This window comes from Ascaphus truei, chromosome 3 (assembly GCF_040206685.1).
Source record: "Ascaphus truei isolate aAscTru1 chromosome 3, aAscTru1.hap1, whole genome shotgun sequence".
In the NCBI taxonomy this organism is placed as follows: Eukaryota; Metazoa; Chordata; class Amphibia; order Anura; family Ascaphidae; genus Ascaphus; species Ascaphus truei.
Genome location: NC_134485.1, coordinates 253482257 through 253502259, shown reverse-complemented (window position 1 = coordinate 253502259; position 20003 = coordinate 253482257). Strand labels below are relative to the sequence as shown.

General features: G+C 42.8%; 1 protein-coding gene across 5 annotated transcripts in view; it reads left to right on the top strand.

Moving 5' to 3' along the window:
* CUL4A (cullin 4A) overlaps positions 1-20003 on the top strand; it is a 57113-nt gene that overhangs the window by 384 nt on the left and 36726 nt on the right. Inside the window, exons 1-6 of one of the 5 annotated variants that reach the window (XM_075590642.1) lie at positions 136-649; positions 1990-2094; positions 3016-3047; positions 5862-6109; positions 16418-16533; positions 19730-19834. In XM_075590642.1, coding sequence (XP_075446757.1) covers positions 5980-6109; positions 16418-16533; positions 19730-19834 — 351 coding nt within the window. In that variant the 5' untranslated portion in view covers positions 136-649; positions 1990-2094; positions 3016-3047; positions 5862-5979. Of the gene's footprint in view, positions 1-135; positions 650-1989; positions 2095-3015; positions 3142-5861; positions 6110-16417; positions 16534-19729; positions 19835-20003 lie in introns of those variants that run through there. The other 4 variants (XM_075590639.1, XM_075590641.1, XM_075590640.1 and 1 more) reach the window with 4 other exon arrangements.

The following is a 20003-nucleotide window of genomic DNA, read 5'->3' as shown; positions in this document are numbered from 1 at the left end:
CCGCTGTTACTATGGTGACAGAGCGGGGGGCGGGGCGCAGGCAGATCTCGCGCTCTGTGCGTAACCTCCGTGTTCCAAACACAACCCGGGGGATTCCTGTGCGTCTGTGTGACGTCACATGCATTGTCTGCAGACTGACACCCCCCCCCTCCTCCCTCCCGCTATAGCGGTGCGGCTCAGTGCAGTGTGACACCGCACATAGCATGTTACAAACACCGCGGGGCCTGGCGCATTTATTATACCCGTGTGTGTCTTCTATTCCCATGTATAAACACGCGGAATATATTGTTGGCATTATACACTTCCCTGGCAACACCATTATTATAAACATGTCAGCAGCATATGTATCTACGTAGATATTGTACACCACTTGTATGTATACTCACACACACACACACACCAGGTGCAGTAGTAAGGAGGGTAGGAAATCATTTCAAATGCTCCCGCCTTGCTGCCGCTCCCGAGATCCCCGGTGGAGGTCGGTCCGTGCATGAATTAATTAATAAATAGGAGAGGAGCCATCTTGCTGGCAGTGCAGCCGAGCACAGGAGCAGTAGTGAGGCGGCCAGCGGGTCCCCCCCCCCCCCCCTGTGTGCGATAGGGAGCTGCTACTCACACCCCGGGGAACATGCAGGCCGCATAGGCCGCGGTGAGTGTGCGATAGGGAGCGGAGAGGAGGCGCTGTGTGTGTGCGCGGCCCCAGCCTGCACCCGCCCGGGACTCTGCATGCACGGCTGTGTGTGGGAGACGTGACACTATATTGTGTGTGTGTGTGGTGACAATTATAATCTATAGGGGCAACTGCTGTGTGTGGTAACCCTTATAATCTATATGGGTAACTGATGTGTGTATATGGTGCGACACTTATAATCTATAGGGTTAATGGCTCCGTGTGGTGACAATTATAATCTATATCAGTAACTTGTGTGTGGCGATACTATTATCTATAGGGTCAACTGTTTGTGTGTGACACTATCATAATCTACAGGGGTAACTGGTGTGTGGTGACACTTATAATCTATAGGGGTAATTTGTGTGTGGTGTGATACTATTGTAATCTATATGGGGAACTGGTGTGTGTGTGTGTGTGTGTGGTGGCAATCTAGGCCTAGGGAGTAGCGTGCGTGTGGTGACACTATTATAATCTATAGAGAGTTACGTGTGTACACGGTGACACTAATCTATATGGGATAACTGGCATATAGGTGACACTTATAATGTATAGTAGGTTGTGTGTGTAACGTTATATTATAATAGATGTAGGGTAACTGATGTGTATGACGTGACACATAATCTATAAAGGTTAACGTGTGTGTTGACACTATCATAATCTTTAGGGGGTAACTGGTGTGTGTGTGGGGTGACAATATCCTAATATTTAGGAAGCAATTGCTGCGTGTGAGATTACCCTATTAGCGTGTATAGTGGGTAACTGCTGGGTGTCAGCTGACCCTATTATAATGTATAGGGGTAACGATAACTGTTGAAGTTGTAAAAAGTGGTAGTTAAATTAGCATTGCTCCTTTTCCTTCAGGAATAATCTTTGTTCATACCTCTGCTCATTAAGGCCCCTCACTCTGTGAAACTTCAGTTTTTCAGGATAAGTTTCAGTTCTGTTACCTGTTTTGCATATCAAATTTGCCCCTGTTAACAACTCTTCTACAAATGTAGAGATCTCCCTCAAACTACCAAAACCAAGTGATTGAGAGCAGTGTGTGTAAGATTTTGATGAACTTGCCGCTGAGGGGAATGGTATGAAATTGACTGGGTGCTATTAATCCTTTCGCCGCCGGTTGATTCTGCAATGCATTGTTAGGCATAGGGGTTAACCATCAAACTTGCCATCGACATATTGTAGGCTCAGGTTCTAGAGGGAATGAAAAAGGGAGGTCATGCATCCTTTGAAACTACGTAGTCACGCGAACAGAAAGACTTCCAGCATATCTAATAATGTGTTTCCCCCCTTTCTTTTTTTTATTTTATTTTTAGTCCCCAAAGTCTACAGAGTGGGCGTGCGTAGAAAAGTGCTGCTCTCCCTTCTGTCAGGTATAAGGAAGCCACCTGATTTACTACCTCTCACCTATACGATTGGAGGTAAGTGGGCCTGGGTAATGAGCGCAGTACTGCCTGAACCTGTCCCTTGAAATGGGATCTGTGTATTTGGCAGCACATGCAGTTTATTTCAATTGGGGAAGTCTCTTCTCGGACCAAAATTAACTGAAAATGTTTACTTCTTGTGTCAGAAGACTTGGACACATTGTGGTCTTTAGCAATCAAGGGGTTAACTGGCCACGTGTATTCTTTTATTTTGGGGCAAGTATAAGTATTTTATTTTTCCCCCCACTGAATGTTTCAGTGACATGAGAACCAAATGCTTAGGAAGCTTTTCACAAACTTCACTGACTCTTATCACGAGCGATTGGGTAAACAATGGTATCTTCAGGCACTGTATACAGTAGGTACCTGTTTCATAATACACGCTCAAGCAGCCCTAGGAATTATCCACAAGGCAGTATGCAGCCAAAAAATGCCAAATCGGACTGCAGTATACTATAGAACAAAATGGATTTTATTGTCACATCTATTCAAAAAGAAAAAATCCTCTTGCGCGTTTCAAGCAGATACCTGCGCTGTATCAAAAAGTAAACAGTAAAAAACACTGATCTTAAATACGCAGAGCGCCCCTGACCCGTGACGACATGGCGCTAAGAAATTGGAACCGCCGCACACCTGAAGTATCTGTATCATCGCCTATTCTTAATCACAGATGGGGGATGTGCTACTCGGGACAGAGGAGCTGAGGGTATACAAACATATAATAAAAAAGTTTGAAGTGGCACTGCTCGATTCTTAACAAAATGATGTGATAACCTAGTTTCAACTTTTAAGCAGTGTCCCATAGTCCACACTAAAAAATAAAAACAAACAGTAGACGGCAGTCCGGTTTGGCATTTTTTCCCAAAGGTAGCTGCACCGCCTCACAGCCGAACCTCTACATTGATCTTTTCTCGGCAGGAGCACGCCGACAGGACTCATGGATAAACGGAGTGAGTGATCTTTTCAGTTTATACTCGACACACTACGGACTTATGCCACAGTGCTGCGATCCTGCAGACATATAACATGTGCCTCAATTATTAGGTTAGTGAGCCTGCACTCAGCGTGTTTGTTTCAATGCTTCAAAGGCTATCCAGTTATTGTATGACATCAGTGAGAATCACTGACTTCATGGGACAATTCTTCTCGAGTTTAAAAACCGTCTGGGATTTCATTTTTTTTGGAGATGAACTTTTTTTTGCCTATTACGTGGACTTTTTCTTGGTAGCATCGCTTGTTTTTTTTCTTTACTGCCATTATCCGTGTCGTATGCAGCCAGGAGTAGTAAGGTGGGAGAAATGTAAACAAACTCGCATGCACTCCTCCTTTTTAAATTGGTCAAATGAGGTTTCAACTGAGGAAGCGAAATGTCGGGTGCCGTCATTCTCCCGCTCTCACATTAGCGTAGGGGTGCGTAAACTTGTCCCCCTTTCAGCACCCCCGCTCGCGCCCCCCTCCTTTCCTTGTCTCTAGCGTCAAGTGACGTCACGTTGCCATGGCAACGCGTCGCCTGAGACGAGGTAAGGTAAAGTTACAGACACACACATTCATACACACATACACACCATTTGAAAGTAAATCTATGTTAAGGGCGTATGACTGGTCTCCCTCTGACTCCTATCCGTTATACGGTGAGCATCATTATGGAGCTTCCTTGACAAAGAGCCACGGCTTCACATTATAATGCATTGGACCTTCTTGCCAATAACTTTGGTTTATCATTGAATTACAGAGCATTTCTGAGTCCTGTTATACATAATGCCTCTATATTTTCGAATCTACAAACTTATGGAAAAGGTCAGTGAGCCAATCTGTACAGGTTCATAAAATTGCTATTTTCTACTTAATAGATATTGGCCAGGGACGAATAAATCACTTTAGTAGACTAACAGTTGGATATCCTTGTCCCTTCTGTGCCCAAAGGAGTGTGCTGCATATTCAACATACCGGTAGTTGCACAAACTTTATAAATCAGTTTAAATACAAGAAAGCCATGGATTGCTTTTCTCCTCTTGCTGCTGTAATTGTGCACTGCACGGTAAATATTGTTGTACAAGCCGTCTAAATAATTTTATTCTACCACAGACAACAACATTTCAAGGTGACTGCTCAGTGTATAAAAGTGTAGCATTAATGTGAGACCCGCTCTGATAAATACACCATCACACAGTGGGTGTTATAAAGGGGCCACATGGGTACAGAATTTATATTTACTGGGACCAACGCTTGTACAAAAATAATATTTTTATAGATCACAAAATGTTTAATTTTGACTTCCAACGATGAAGAACAAAATGTTCACCTGTTAACTAGTTGATAAAAGTAACCTGAAACATGATTATTTAGTTGTTCGCTCCTTGTATTCCTCCTTCAGCTACACTGGGAAAATTCTCCTCTCTCTTCTCTCCTCCTCTCTTCTCCTCTCTTCTCCTCTATTCTCCTCTATTCTCCTCTATTCTCCTCTATTCTCCTCTCTCTTACATTTTTATGCCGTTTGACCATTGCCCGCTGCATTTAAAAAAATTTTTTTTTTGTAATATTACAAACGTTTTGAAGAAAGAAAAAAAAGTAACAAAAAGGAATAATGGTGAGCTATTAGCAAATTTCATATAAAAGGGCAGTCACCTGTGAACTGAGAACAATGAACTAATAATAATGGCATGGGTTTAAGAAAAATCGGACAAATATTAGCATTTTTAAATACTTTTTTTTTTTTTTATTATTATTCTGTGGTAACCAAATGCTTTTGGCGAGTTTCACAAAACTAGAGCTGAATTTGTTGTTGTGTGTTTTTTTTTTTTTTTTTTTTTTTAAATTACCCAACCAGGTACCTGGCCGAGTAGTTTTGGCTTACCTGCAGGCGGAGAGTAAGGAGGACCACGGCGACATCCTGGTGGCGGTGGGAGCAGCGCAAGAACTCCTTTAGCCGGCGGAAGCAGAGGACGTCATCCCTCACAGCCAGTGCTGGTAGGAGGAGAGGAACATGTTACCGGAGCAGGAGCGTTACTATTGGACAGCCAGGGAAGACCGCGACATCCAAATTCTGGTCAGCTCCTCCTCGGCTGTCCTGTAGTAATGCTCCTTCTCTGGTCACATGTTCCTCTGCCTGCACCAGGATGTCTTCTGCTGCTCCAACCGACTGAAGAATGACATCCTCTGCTGCCACCGCCTGAAGGATGTCTTCTGCTGTTCCAACCGCCACCAGGATGTCGCCGTGATCCTCCTCACCCTCCACCGGCGACTGCAGGTAAGTATTCTGCTGCTCTGCTCCTGCCGTCCTCAAAGAGGAGGACCGAGGGGGGCAGAGCAGAACGGAAATTACCCGTCACCGGGTTCCAGCCCCCTGGTGCCAGATCCGGGTACTGAAAATATGACCGGGTATGCCGGTTACCGGGTAATTTCCGGATACCTGGTTCATCACTAATGGATAGTGATTATGAAGCCAGATTTAGTCAAACAGATTAACATAGATAGCTGATATGTTTTGATTTCAGCGGACCCAGAGAAAAAAAAGCATTTTAATTTTTACCAGTATGCAAATACATAACTTCCTTCAACATTAGACTTAGAAGCTGTTGGAGAGAATAGTTTTTGACCTGTTACGTGGGGCTACTTTACCCTCATCAGTTCACATTTCAATGGGAAGATGCACCATTAGCACAGATGTGTTGCATGCTCCTTCCAACTGAAGAGATGGACTAGACACAATTTATATTTCTAGTTTGTATCACTGTTCCCAGATGTCTTGTTTCTATCACACACAGGTTTCCAATGAGTAATTGCAGATAGACCCGCGTGTTTATCTCGGACTAATCTGCCTGGGAGCTTCTGCCAGGACTTGGTCCTTCGATTCTGCTGCTAGGGGTACTGCCCGGCGCTGCCATGGCACAAGAAGCTCAGAAGAAAGCCAACTTCTCCGCCCTGGCTGAGCACACTAATGGACTAACCAAACCATCGTCCCTGTCCTCCAAGCCTGCGGCTTCCAGGAAGTTGGTCATTAAAAATTTTAAAGGTAGGTTTACCTGGGACACTTCTTTTTTTTTTTTTCAGTGTGGGGGTGTGTGGTGTTAAACCACATTCTGATGCTGACCACATCTTGTTCACTAATCACAGGTGCTTGCAGTTTTTTGCTGGCCCTTCTAGCAGATTAATAATAATTATACTTTATTCCTATCGTATCATCACTGTTTTATTAAATACTAGAGCCAAGAGCGCAAGTGACTTGGGACACAAGCCTGTGTATTTCAAACTAACACTGTCATCGTTCTTCAACGCATTTTGAAAACCCCTATTTATTTTTACTTGTGTGCCGCCTGTCTTTCTGCCAGTCTTTGGGACCCATTTGCATGCCTCTGCAACGGTGGCTAATACAGAACAGGGGACCCTTGCTTTAGTCCAGGTTTCTTTACCTCCTCTGAGGCGTCAGCTGTTCCATGTTCTAGGGAGAAGCTATCAATCGCATATTCATCAATCACACATTCATAAATGATCTAAGCGCATGCATGTGCTCTTGATACTTCTGTGTACCTCCCAATGCTTGAATTGGCTGGGATTCCTCAAGGTAGAAAATTTCAAACAAAAGTCATCGGCAAGGTTATTTAGTCACAGAACTGCAACATGAACCTCCTTTTGCAGCACCTCTTACATGGAGCGATCCAAGTCTCCTATAGTCAGTCGCAGACCAAAACATGAGATGACAGAGTGCACCGAGGTAAGTATCTTTTAAAAGAAATCAGAGCAATAGCTAAACTTACTATTTAAATACAAAATCTAGAGCTCTAGATAAAATACGCTGGGAGTGCCACACATACAATGGCATCTCTGTACGGTCTGCACCCGAGCCCGACAGCAGTAACTCAACCGGAGACGAACGTTTCCAACAATCCCTACGCATTTCACACGTATAGTGCATCGTCATGGGGTAATTGCAGAGATTTATCAGAAACCGTATATACCCAGTCCTATTATTTAATAGATATTTAACATTATTAAACATAAACCTAATTAAATAATATTTAACCCTCATACTTGGGAATGTAATAAAAACAAAGATATCAGTGATGACAATGTTAATATTGGTAAATTGAAGAGATTGTGTTCATTCCTCATAAACATTTCTCAATCAGCAAACATATGCAAAAATGTAACCTGACCCCAAAAATGTGCGTTCTGAATTGGTATATATGGGACAAAGTGGGTATGTAATTATTAGCCTTTATTTGTAAAGTGCCAACATATTCCGCAGCGCGGTACAGGGGCAAGGATTTCCTATTGTCTGACCTTGTTTATTGCGCTTATTGTATTATTATTCCCTGTACTGTGTTGTATCGTATACAGCGCTGATTACACTGTGGGCGCTATATACATACCCCGCATTAACGTACGCAATGGGACCGGAGCATGTATGTAAAGCGAAAATGTACTTAAAGTGAAGCACTACCTTTTCCCCATTTACCGATGCATGTACTGTACTGCAATCATCATATACGTGCATAACTGATGTAAATAACGCATTTGTAACAGGCTCTATAGTCTCCCCGCTTGCGCACAGCTTCGGTACAGGTAGGGAGCTGGTATTGCTGTTCAGGACGTGATGACAAGCGCATGCGCGAGCTGCCGTTTGCCTATTGGGCGATATGTACTTACTCGCGAGTGTACTTAAAGTGAGTGTCCTTAAAGCGGGGTATGCCTGTAAATAGAGATTAGCTGTACACATAAGTTACATAACATGTGGAATGACATACCAAGTAAGAACAAACCAGCACAAACAGATTCACGGCCGCCCTTACCTTTTTGTTTGTGTCTACGTCGATATACCCCCATATATAATTGAAATATACAAATATAATATTAATTAATGTCAAATGAAATTAATTTCTATTTTAATCATTTGGATATTGACCGTGATTTCATATAAAGTATTATGAAATATAGAAAGTGCAGTTATGTGATTAATAATTTTAAATAATATCAACTGTGGGGGAAAAAAATGTGTACATCAATTAGTAAAAAGGGCATCTATATATCACATGGTAATAAAATATACATTTATAAATGTATGTAATGAGAACATATGAAAATCTGTACAAAAATGATCTATGAAAAATGACTTTTAGGCCATTTCCGCGCCACAAGATGAGGAACATTTTGGTTTTGGTTTTTCCCCCCTCTTCTCTCCAGAGGGAAAGATCTCGTCAGACACGAGATGGTTTCAACTCTGTCACCTCCACGTTTAACACTATTCTCCCCCCCCCCCCCCCAAATAAAAATCAATAAAAATAATGGTACACAAGGAGGAAAGGGGAGGCTGTTAAATCCTCAGTTGAAAAAGTGGACTCATCAATGGACATCCTTTGTTTTGAAATGGATTTGTTCCTGTTTTTGGATTTGTGAGAATATAAATCCTTCACATTTTAGATTGGATACTAATTGTGAAGAATTGGCTCTCTTGGATCTTGTTCGTTTGTTAAATGCTAATGACAATGATAATTTTTGAATGATTTTTCAAAAGCTCTTGTTCAGTTTCACTTTAGACATTTTAAAGGATAATACAGCATTTAGATTATTTTTTTTGAAAATTAGTGAAAGAGGATTTTTTTTTTTTTTTAAAGAAGCTGCAGAATGTAAAATAAATTCTTATAGTATGACCCCCTCCAGAGAGGAAAGCTAATTATCCCTGAGGCTGACACGGGTGGAGGTGTAGTATATCAGAATAGTCTATTACATTTCTGACGCATGGCACCACCTCTTGGACACAGATTCTTATCTTCAAGAACATACTGTTCCGTTCCGATTGGAACTAAAAAAAACTTTTTAAAGAAGCATAGCAATTGTGGCAGTCTGAATTAAGATTCTCCCCCCTCCACATGTTTTATTGAACCTTTTTATATATCACCTGCCGAAGATCGACGGCAATCTTATGTGCCACCCGTGTTGTCCTATAATTTAAAGCCTTTTCTGCCAACTTGTCTTGTGGCTACTAAATAGCTTTCCTTAAAACACTGCAGCAAATGTTGGATTTGCTGGGTTCTGTACACTGGAGCTCTGATTTCAGAGTGGTAACATGGCTGTACAATCGTTGTACACTTCTATTACACATTTGGATGCCCTGGAGGCTGTCGGTCATCTTTTTATACGGGCCTTGTTCCATTTCTGATTCACAGACTACAATTTATTTTACATAGTATTTCTTTTATTTAAAAACAAAAGTACTTTATATTTGGTTCACAATTTTACTTGCTTGTGTAGTACTGCTGTGGGCACCCGGTTTGCCCCTAGTTTTGCCTATTTATTTATTAATCCCGGTTTATTTGTATTTCTGTGGCAAACATGCACCAGCATCCCATCAATGATATTATTTTAATTAGAGCAGGTGACGAGACATTTGTATTGTCTTTTGTACATTCTTTGTATTTCAATTCATATCAATTTGTGTTTTGTTCTCCAACATCAGAGTATATAGATTTCTTGGACCTGAGGATTTTTATTCAAAACAAGACGCATTCTTTCTTAAAATAGGTCAATGTTAATTTTTATGTAGCTGAGATCAGTAATCATCAAGAAGTGGACCACTAACATCCCCTATGGCTATTTTGAAGACTTATGAGAAATTGTTCTCATTATGTGGAATTTAAAAATCCTTCCCCCTGATATGTTCTATGCACACACACTGACTCCCCTCCCACCCCCCGGGCGATATGTTATGTACACCCCCTTCCCAAGTACATTATATGCTAACCCCGCCCTTCCATGTACATTATGTGCGTGCACACACCGACCCTTCCTTCCCCCCCCCCCCCGTATGTTATATGCGCACAGATGACCCTTTCTCCCCCTGTTTGTTATATACACACACCGACAACCTTCACCCCCGCGTACGCTGTATGCGTGCACGCACACCGACCCTCTTCCCACTGTACGCTGTATGCGCACACCGACCCTCTTCCCACTGTAAGCTGTATGCGCGCACCGACACCCTCACCCCTTCCCACTGTACGCTGTATGCGCGCACCGACACCCTCACCCCTTCCCACTGTACGCTGTATGTGCGCAACGACACCCTCACCCCTTCCCACTGTACGCTGTATGCGCGCACCGACACCCTCACCCCTTCCCACTGTACGCTGTATGTGCGCACCAACACCCTTCCCACTGTACGCTGTATGCGCGCACCGACACCCTCACCCCTTCCCACTGTACGCTGTATGCGCGCACCGACACCCTCACCCCTTCCCACTGTACGTTGTATGCGCGCACCGACACCCTCACCCCTTCCCACTGTACGCTGTATGCGCGCACCGACACCCTTACCCCTTCCCACTGTACGCTGTATGCGCGCACCGACACCCTCACCCCTTCCCACTGTACGTTGTATGCGCGCACCGACACCCTCACCCCTTCCCACTGTACGCTGTATGCGCGCACCGACACCCTCACCCCTTCCCACTGTACACTGTATGCGCGCACCGACACACTCACCCCTTCCCACTGTACGCTGTACGCGCGCACCGACACCCTCACCCCTTCCCACTGTACGTTGTATGCGCGCACTGACACCCTCACCCCATCCCACTGTACGCTGTATGCGCGCACCGACACCCTCACCCCTTCCCACTGTACGCTGTATGCGCGCACCGACACCCTCACCCCTTCCCACTGTACGCTGTATGCGCGCACCGACACCCTCACCCCTTCCCACTGTACGCTGTATGCGCGCACCGACACCCTCACCCCTTCCCACTGTACGCTGTATGCGCGCACCGACACCCTCACCCCTTCCCACTGTACGCTGTATGCGCGCACCGACACCCTCACCCCTTCTCACTGTACGCTGTATGCGCGCACCGACACCCTCACTGCTTCCCACTGTACGCTGTATGCTCGCACCGACACCCTCACCCCTTCCCACTGTACGCTGTATGTGCGCACCGACACCCTCACCCCTTCCCACTGTACGCTGTATGCGCGCACCGACACCCTCACCCCTTCCCACTGTACGCTGTATGCGCGCACCGACACCCTCACCCCTTCCCACTGTACGCTGTATGTGCGCAACGACACCCTCACCCCTTCCCACTGTACGCTGTATGCGCGCACCGACACCCTCACCCCTTCCCACTGTACGCTGTATGCGCGCACCGACACCCTCACCCTTCCCACTGTACGCTGTATGCGCGCACCGACACCCTCACCCCTTCCCACTGTACGCTGTATGCGCGCACCGACACCCTCACCCCTTCCCACTGTACGTTGTATGCGCGCACCGACACCCTCACCCCTTCCCACTGTACGCTGTATGCGCGCACCGACACCCTCACCCCTTCCCACTGTACGCTGTATGCGCGCACCGACACCCTCACCCCTTCCCACTGTACGTTGTATGCGCGCACCGACACCCTCACCCCTTCCCACTGTACGCTGTATGCGCGCACCGACACCCTCACCCCTTCCCACTGTACGCTGTATGCGCGCACCGACACCCTCACCCCTTCCCACTGTACGCTGTATGCGCGCACCGACACCCTCACCCCTTCCCACTGTACGTTGTATGCGCGCACCGACACCCTCACCCCTTCCCACTGTACGCTGTATGCGCGCACCGACACCCTCACCCCTTCCCATTGTACGCTGTATGCGCGCACCGACACCCTCACCCCTTCCCACTGTACGCTGTATGCGCGCACCGACACCCTCACCCCTTCCCACTGTACGCTGTATGCGCGCGCGCACACCGACCCCCTGTACGCTGTATGCACCCCATCCCCCTGTACGTTATGTACACAGAAACATCTCGCCCCTGTACTTTATATTATATACTGTATGTTTAACGTGCTCGTTTCTGTACTAAAGGCTGCTGATAAAATAAGTGGGGGTGGGCTGGTAAACAAATGTACTTATCTGCAAGGCTGCAATAAAGAACTTATCAATAAAGCATACAATATATGGAGGCGAGAGATAAAGATAGACTCTTTATTAAAATATACAAACAAGAAGACAAATCGGATAAGGACTACAAATGTATGGTCCCACTTTTTTTTTTTTAAATTCATGCATTTGGTACCACTAAATCAAAATATTGGCATGTTTTACAGTTGGATCCAACAGTCAAATATATTTTGCCAAAAAACCTCATTTATATAAAAGTCTGAATTTCCGCAATGTTTTTGCTCCTAGTTGATTGTAATATAGCAAACCCTTACAGAAGTCTGTGTATGGTACATTTATCCCTATGGGCCGCTGCTTTTATTGTGGCCAATGTAAAACTTGCCATGTTGGCAATAAATCCACATCTTCTATTTGTTACTAAAGAATAACATTCTAATGGATGAATCCATTATCTTACACAATATGCTGTCTACATGTTATCCTGTCTGCACTGCGGCATATTGGAAAAACTATGAGAAATGTCAAAGTTAGATTTGATAACATTTGAATAATATAAATATATTGTTTTCATTCTATTCATCATGGTTATTCCAAGTGTTTACAGTTCACAGAGATTTAACATGTTAAGAGTAATATTAGATTGGGTAATATGGTTTTGGCTCTTATTACAAGTAAACAAATTTGGATCTATATTCTATAACTCCAAAGGCCCATTAGGTCCCAATGAAAAAAATTGAGATTCTGCCATGTTTAGGAGGTTTATTTGCATTTTTAGAGTGTTTAAGGAACTGTATCTATACATTAGTATACTTATTGGGGCGGGAGTACTTTATTTGGTATATTAGCACATCTAACAAGGAGAAAAAGATGTATTGTTCTGTACCAACTCCTAATTGTGGGAGGGAGCCACAGTAAGGGTAATGGCGCTGAAACATAAGCAGAGAGAACCAGACCCCCTATTATAGATGTGCCCATCTGATACTGATACATTTATAAATCAATGTTTCTAGGGAGTGTCTTGGAAAAATTGAGTTCACACTTTTAGGGTAAGCGATTTGGTTGAGAACTTTTATTGCAACCAGCTGAATGGAAGAGTGCGTTTAATATGAATCAAACATTGTATGTATGTCTGTCTTTATTTGCTGTCTAACACAACGCACTGCTGAGATAGTCCAAAGCCGTCTAACTTATACCCCAAAAAGGGCGGGCATGCATAATTTCATATGTCATTATTGGTTATACATTTGCTATATATTGTAGCTGACTAGAAACACAGAAAAATGTCTGATGCCTGGCAATCTCATCTTCCTCCTTCAAGGCTAACAGCTGTATATCTCTTGCCTTACTCTACAAAGAGATAAGTAACAGATAAGAACTGGAGGGGCCACCTCAGGAAAATAAGCACAGGCCGCTATTATAACGTGATAGAAAGTTCAGAGAAGAATAAACTTATTTCAAAAGGCTAGTCTACTGCTTCACTGCTACCCTTAATACCTGTAACACAAAGGTTTTCTTATAGGTTATACATATATTAATAATATAAATGTAGTATACTTCCACAGGAGGAGGCAACAGCATTAGCCAGTGCTGCTGAAACAAAGTATATTAAAATATCACTTTTATTGGAGTCGTTGAAAAATGAACCAAAAACAAAATCAGTCCACTATATACAAGCCAAATCTACATTCTAACACCACAGCGGGCGTGAAAGTGGGGGAGAGGAGGAGTCGGGGCATCACCTCATCAAAGGGTCACCTCGTTGTAGAAATACAAAGTAGGACCTAGAATAGATCCTGAAAGGGTGCTGCTAAAGTCCCAAGGAATATCCAATAATGATCCTTAATCCAAGGATAACAAGCAGAACAGACTATATATATATATATATATATATATATATATATATATACATACATACATACATACATACATACATACATACATACATACATACATACATACATACATACATACATACATACAGTGTTCGACAAACCTATACATTTGCTCGCCCGGGCTAGTGGATTTAACATCGTGGCGAGCTCCTATTGGCCCAAGCAGCACACAAGTGGTACTAGGTGGCGAGTAGATTTTTTTGTTCGGCGAGTAGATTTTTTGGTGATTTGTCGACCACTGTGTATATAATATATATATATATATATATATATATATATATATATATATATATATATATATATATATATATATATATAACTAATATAAACAGTTGAAGGTGAGTGGAATATACTCACAAACCTCTTGTCCATCTGTTCTGCGCACGTGCATGCATCCTGATGAGTAACCGTATTGAATGAAAGCAGAGAAGGGTTAGAGCACTGCAAAAAAGGCCAAACTGGAACGGGTCACATTGAAATTATTTAATAGGCATGGTGCCAAAAATAGGACAATACAGGTAAGTCCTCTGACGCGTTTCATGTCGTGTAAGGCACTTTATCAAAGAGTTACTCTTTGATAACTTTTACCTTTTTAGAGTCTTTCTGGGCTTGTGTGTTCTTTGGTTTTAGCCAGTGTGTATTTTCTTCTTTATATATGTTTAATAAACTGTTATGTTTTTGTGGATATTTCGAGTGCTCCTCGGGAGACTTCTTGTTTCTTCTTTTGTTATATTATTCTTTCCCAGAGCACCGGCCAACTACCATTATTTGGAATATATCGCTGGTGGCTTTTTGGGTACCACTTTTTTTCACAGTGTGATTGCGGTATTTTCTATTTGTCTGTTTTAATATCACTATTAGGGTTTATTAGTAAAGCTCACAGGTGGGGCCTGCTGATATGTAGGCCATACACTCGTATACATTAGGTGCTCCCTTCACATACCCTGTGGCTGCTCACTGTTTGAGGAGCATGCATTACATACTTTTGGGATCCTTGTTTCCCTTGACTACATAACGATTATAAAATATAAACATCAATATTATTTTGCATATTCTATGTATAATTCCTTGACTGTACCTTTTGGACTGCATGCTTTCCCAGGTTTATGCTTATTAATAGAACCACCACTGATAATACACTGCTTTATCAAAAACCTGCCTCTAAAAACCCCAACTTCTTAAAGAATGGGAGACGTGAGGGGCATATAACACATTCCTGGGAACTGGCCAGATGGAAGTGATGTTTATTGCTTCCTTGGTTACAACACACTTTTGCCTCTATTTGTTTATCCTTTGCCACTACAAAGAGAGCCTCCTGTATTTGCTGTGTATTATTATTATTATTATTACTAGAGTAATCTGCTTAGACATTCTCTACTGCTTCCATTACTGATGTCCCCAGAAGTATGTTCTCTCATTGTGCTCCCATATATAATACTCCATTGTCTGTGCATTGGAACATGTATTGCTCATACACTGACTAATTCTATTATAAACTCATATTGGATATGCAGAGGTTATTGCCAGTGGTACTTAATATTTTTAATCAGAGCCTGGTTTTATTGGGTAGTTTAAAAATGGTGGGACAAAAGACAAAAAAGACCTAGTGCTACATCTAACTTGACATATTATACAGTTAAATACTTACCTGTTTATCTTCTCATAAGCAAGGGCCATTTGTAGGCTTAAATTAGTTTGGCCAAGGAATTTAACTAAATGGCCCTTGCTTATGAGAAGATATACAGGTAAGTATTTAACTATATAATATGTCAAGTTGAGTGTAGCATTAGGCCTTTGTCTTTTTGCTCTATACCTGAGGTCACACCCACAGTAGCACTCTCTCTCCTTTTGTGTGTGTCGCTTTGGGTTCTGAGCTTACATGGGCTGTGTGTGTTTAAAAATGGTGGTAAGAAAATTCATGTTTCGCAACCTGGCTTGTTTTCAAAGATTTAAAGCGCGTTTAGGAGAAATTGCTGACCAGAAAACATGTCTGGGGGAAAAATGAGAAATACTCTCCCGGGAGGGATTACTGGTGCCTGAATACGGTGTGCATTGCTAAAAAAATACTTTTTTTTGCACTAGGCAGCATTATATATAAATAAATAGGACGTTTTCACAGTGGTAATGTGGGAAATTGGTGCTTTTAATGTCGTCGCTGATTGTATATAATGCACGGCAGGTTTTAGAGAGCAGGTAACAAACAATACATGTGCTCTTGTCTAGTGCGGTTTTGTAGTCAAGAAGGCTGAAAAACTTTGACCTCTACCACGGACGGTCACACTGACAGCCACTTTCAAGTTGAGATTTGACAATTGTGATAACCTTGGGGTCCTCCTGTAAGTGTCGGGTGTTACTTTTTGGTTTAATAGCCGTAAAACTTGGCTGGAGGTTAAGGTACGTATGGTCACAGTTACTCGCCCATGGGTCATTTGTGACTTGAACGACCAGAAAACTGTGATGTATATAACTCTGTATGATTTGTGTTGGGCATATTGTAATCTGGTGTGATGTCTGCATGTCTCTCTTTGTATCCGGTAATACAGATAAACCAAAACTGCCTGACAACTACACTCAGGACACATGGCAGAAGCTCCAGGAAGCGGTGAGCGCCATAGAAAGTAGTACTTCCATCAAGTACAACCTGGAGGAGCTCTACCAGGTATGATGTTCTATTGTATGGAATACAGGACGATATAAGAACTTGCTCAGCTGGTACTATATATGGATTTACAGCAGCATCTACACTATCACAATAAGCAGGCAGCAAGATGAAGTTCTCCAGTGCTCCTCCCGCATTGCATCAGGTTAGAACTGGCAATCCAGTGACCAATTCCCTTGGAAAAGTGATCCTACCTGTGCTCCGTCTGTAGGTAGCTAGCCGCATTGTCCTAGGGACACCTACCTGCAGTGTACCTCTTACCTGGCAGGAGATGATTTTTAGGTAGCCAGACTGTGTTTAAACATAAGCAAAACATCTACAGTCCCCTACCAGTGAAGGAGATGGCAAATGGGGTAGCAGTGGAGGACCGAAAACAGAGTATAACAGTGTTCTGTGCATGCAAACCGCTTAAAGAAAGAGAATCTGAGGTTTCCAAAGCACGATACACTATAATTTCATCTATGAAGAATGTTGCTTTTCTAAAATGTATCTCAACCTGCATTGAATATGTACACCCAAAAACTGCTTCAGAAGTAAACGGTATGTACAAAATAGAACGAGAGAAATAAGCGCTACAAATATAACTCGAATAGATCAAATGAAAGTGGACCAGTTGAACTAAAGGAAGTTCACATAAATGGACTTCACATAGATATGGGCTACAAGTTTTATATCAATAGTGGCACTAATAAAATGGTGCTAATTGCAAGATGTGATAAAACACAATTGAACTACAAAGAAGTAATTTCCTCATATCTGATGCAACACCAAAAATGTAAAAAGTGGATAAAGTCTATAACATCAAAAATTGTGTAGTCTTTCTGTCCAAAGTTAATGAGCGTATCCAAAAAACACAATATAGTTGCAAAAAAGTGATGCTGAAATACCAGTGGATCAGATGTCTGTCGAGACAGCCCTGATCACCAAACTTGTTCCCTGGGACAGCTGCAGGTTCATTGAATGAACCCACATCTAGGGTAGAAATCTATAAACCAGGAAAAGAAGTGCATGCTCCATAGTGCGATCAACTTATATGTAATTGAAATGATCTCTGGGATCACGGTGCAACAGAGCACTAAACAGATTAAAAAATAATCAAGTATAAAACAATGTATCAAATCCACAACAAGGTTAATGTCATTTTTCCCTCCCTGTTTGTCGCTAGAACAGAACCATGGTAGCAGTGTCTCTTAGTTCTTCCCCGGCAGTGTCTCACAGCTGTATCTCCGGTGGAATCCTTGAGCAGTGTCTTTACCTCATGTCTCGGGGGGGTGACTAAGCCAACTACGTAATACGTGAAAGTCCATCCCAACGTGTTTCATTGCCTAGTAACTTAATCGGGTGTTATATACAGCAGGGGTGCGCAAAGCGGGGGGCGTGTGACTTTCTGCGCGGGAGCGCAGCGGTTGGAGGCCCCGCGCTTCCCCCAAAGGCATTTCAATTAAATGCCGGGGATTGTGTGAGGTCTCTAATTTCACTTACCTTGCCTTCCAGCGACGTGTCAGCATGGCAATCCGGCGTCCAATGATGCAGAGGGGTCACGTGAAGTCACATGACCACCGCTGCGTTGTTTGATGGCAGAGCCAAGTGTGGGGGGGGAAGAGTGTTTGGGAGCAGGCAGGGGGGTGCAGGAAGAAAACTTTGTGCACCCCTGATATACGGTATCAGTATACCGGCTTCTTAAATAGTCAAAGGTTCCCATAAAAACTTTACAGGTGGTGTAAATTACACTTAGATTACTAACAGCCTATAGGAGCACTGAAATGTATAATTAGCATATAATAATGAAACTGAATATTGTAAAACACATATTTAAACCCTTACAGGGTTATAATGTAAAATGTTCTAATAAGTTACGTTTGGGGAGTCCATCTTTTAGGGCTGTATTAGCCAGCCCTGGCCCACCTGCCTCCCGATAAACATGACCATATTTAAAGTTGCAGCTAAAGCAGAATGATCTGACTTGAGCTCCTTTTCCCTCTTCCCCGGCCCCACAGCTGAAACATGCTACTTCTTTCCAGCACGATCTGTCGTCCTGATGCATTTAGTTTTACATTACCCAGGCTAGACAGTATGGCCCTCTAGGGTTATCTTGGTTCAGTCAGACAATAGAAAGTGGTAATTTCATCTAGAAATCGCATTGCAACTTTTTGAGAACAGAAGCAGCCATCTTTGCCTTTCCAGAAAATGAATATTTGTATGTCTCAGGAACTTGAGGTTCCATGAGCTCGTTTCGGCTAAATGTTTTTTCCCAAATACATTTTGGAGCGATTTGGTACTTTTAATTCTCCTCTTTACCCACCTTCACTAAAAATGAGTAGCTAATGCAATATTGTGTGTAACGATGCATTTCCAGTTATCTGTTTTCTTGATACATCGAAGGCCCGGTATTATTTCTGCCTCCTTCCAAAAATTGCAGCAGTTTACCCCATTACCAAGCCATTAATAGCCCGCAACCCGCTACGAACCTGAATAGGATAAGCTCTAGTTAAGTGGGTTATAGGGGAGTACGGTTTGAATACAGCAAGATATCAGCACTTCAGGTTCATGGAGAATCTGCAGACTGTTACTGTTTTGAAGCGTCAATCCCAATAAGCGAGACCTTTCAGTTCAACCATCATTGATGCAGGTCTATAAGTAACAAGCAAAATTGCTAATGTTTTTTTATTATTCTCTGTGTAATATGCAGCTATGCGAATCTAGGAAGGTACACAGATTTTCAGTGTCAACCAGCTGTCTGTGAGTAGGTTTACTGGCCATGCACTTTAAAAGCGGCGTGAAACAGCAGGTATAAGCTTAATGGGATCAATTTTAAAAGTGATGTACTTTAAGTGCTCATTTGCATGTCATTACCCAGAATCCTTTGCTGCAGGGAAAACCCGGTATTCTGTGTAATTATGGGATAAGGCAGGTTTGGAGACAAGTCTGAGAAATGTGAATCTGCTTTTTATCATTACTAGTCTTAAATGAGAAATACTTTTCTTGTATAGGCCAACACTGTACCACCCTCTACTAGCACATTGTATTTTGTTTTTTGGGGTGGGTAGGTTTTGTATCCATTCTGAAACTATGTAATGCACTGGAACTGCTGTTTTATTTGCTTTCAGCTTCTATTTTTCTTTCCCATAAGGTAAACCAGGGATTGTGAATTTGGTTCTGAAAACTAAACCTTTTTTCCCGTTCTCTTATTTTTCAGGCCGTTGAAAATTTATGTTCCTATAAAGTCTCCTCTACACTATACAAACAGCTGCGCCAAGTATGCGAGGAACACATGAAGGCCCAGATCTATCAGTTCCGGGAATATCCTTTGCTCACAGAGTGCAGATACAGGTATACCAGGGACCTGCATTAGGTGGTGAAGATTTTCTTTGAGCTTCTAATAGATTGCAGAATCTCTACAAAAATCCATCTCCTTTTTAAGTCACGCATCCTAAGGCCGCGCGTATAGTGCCGGTGACGTCGCCGTAGCC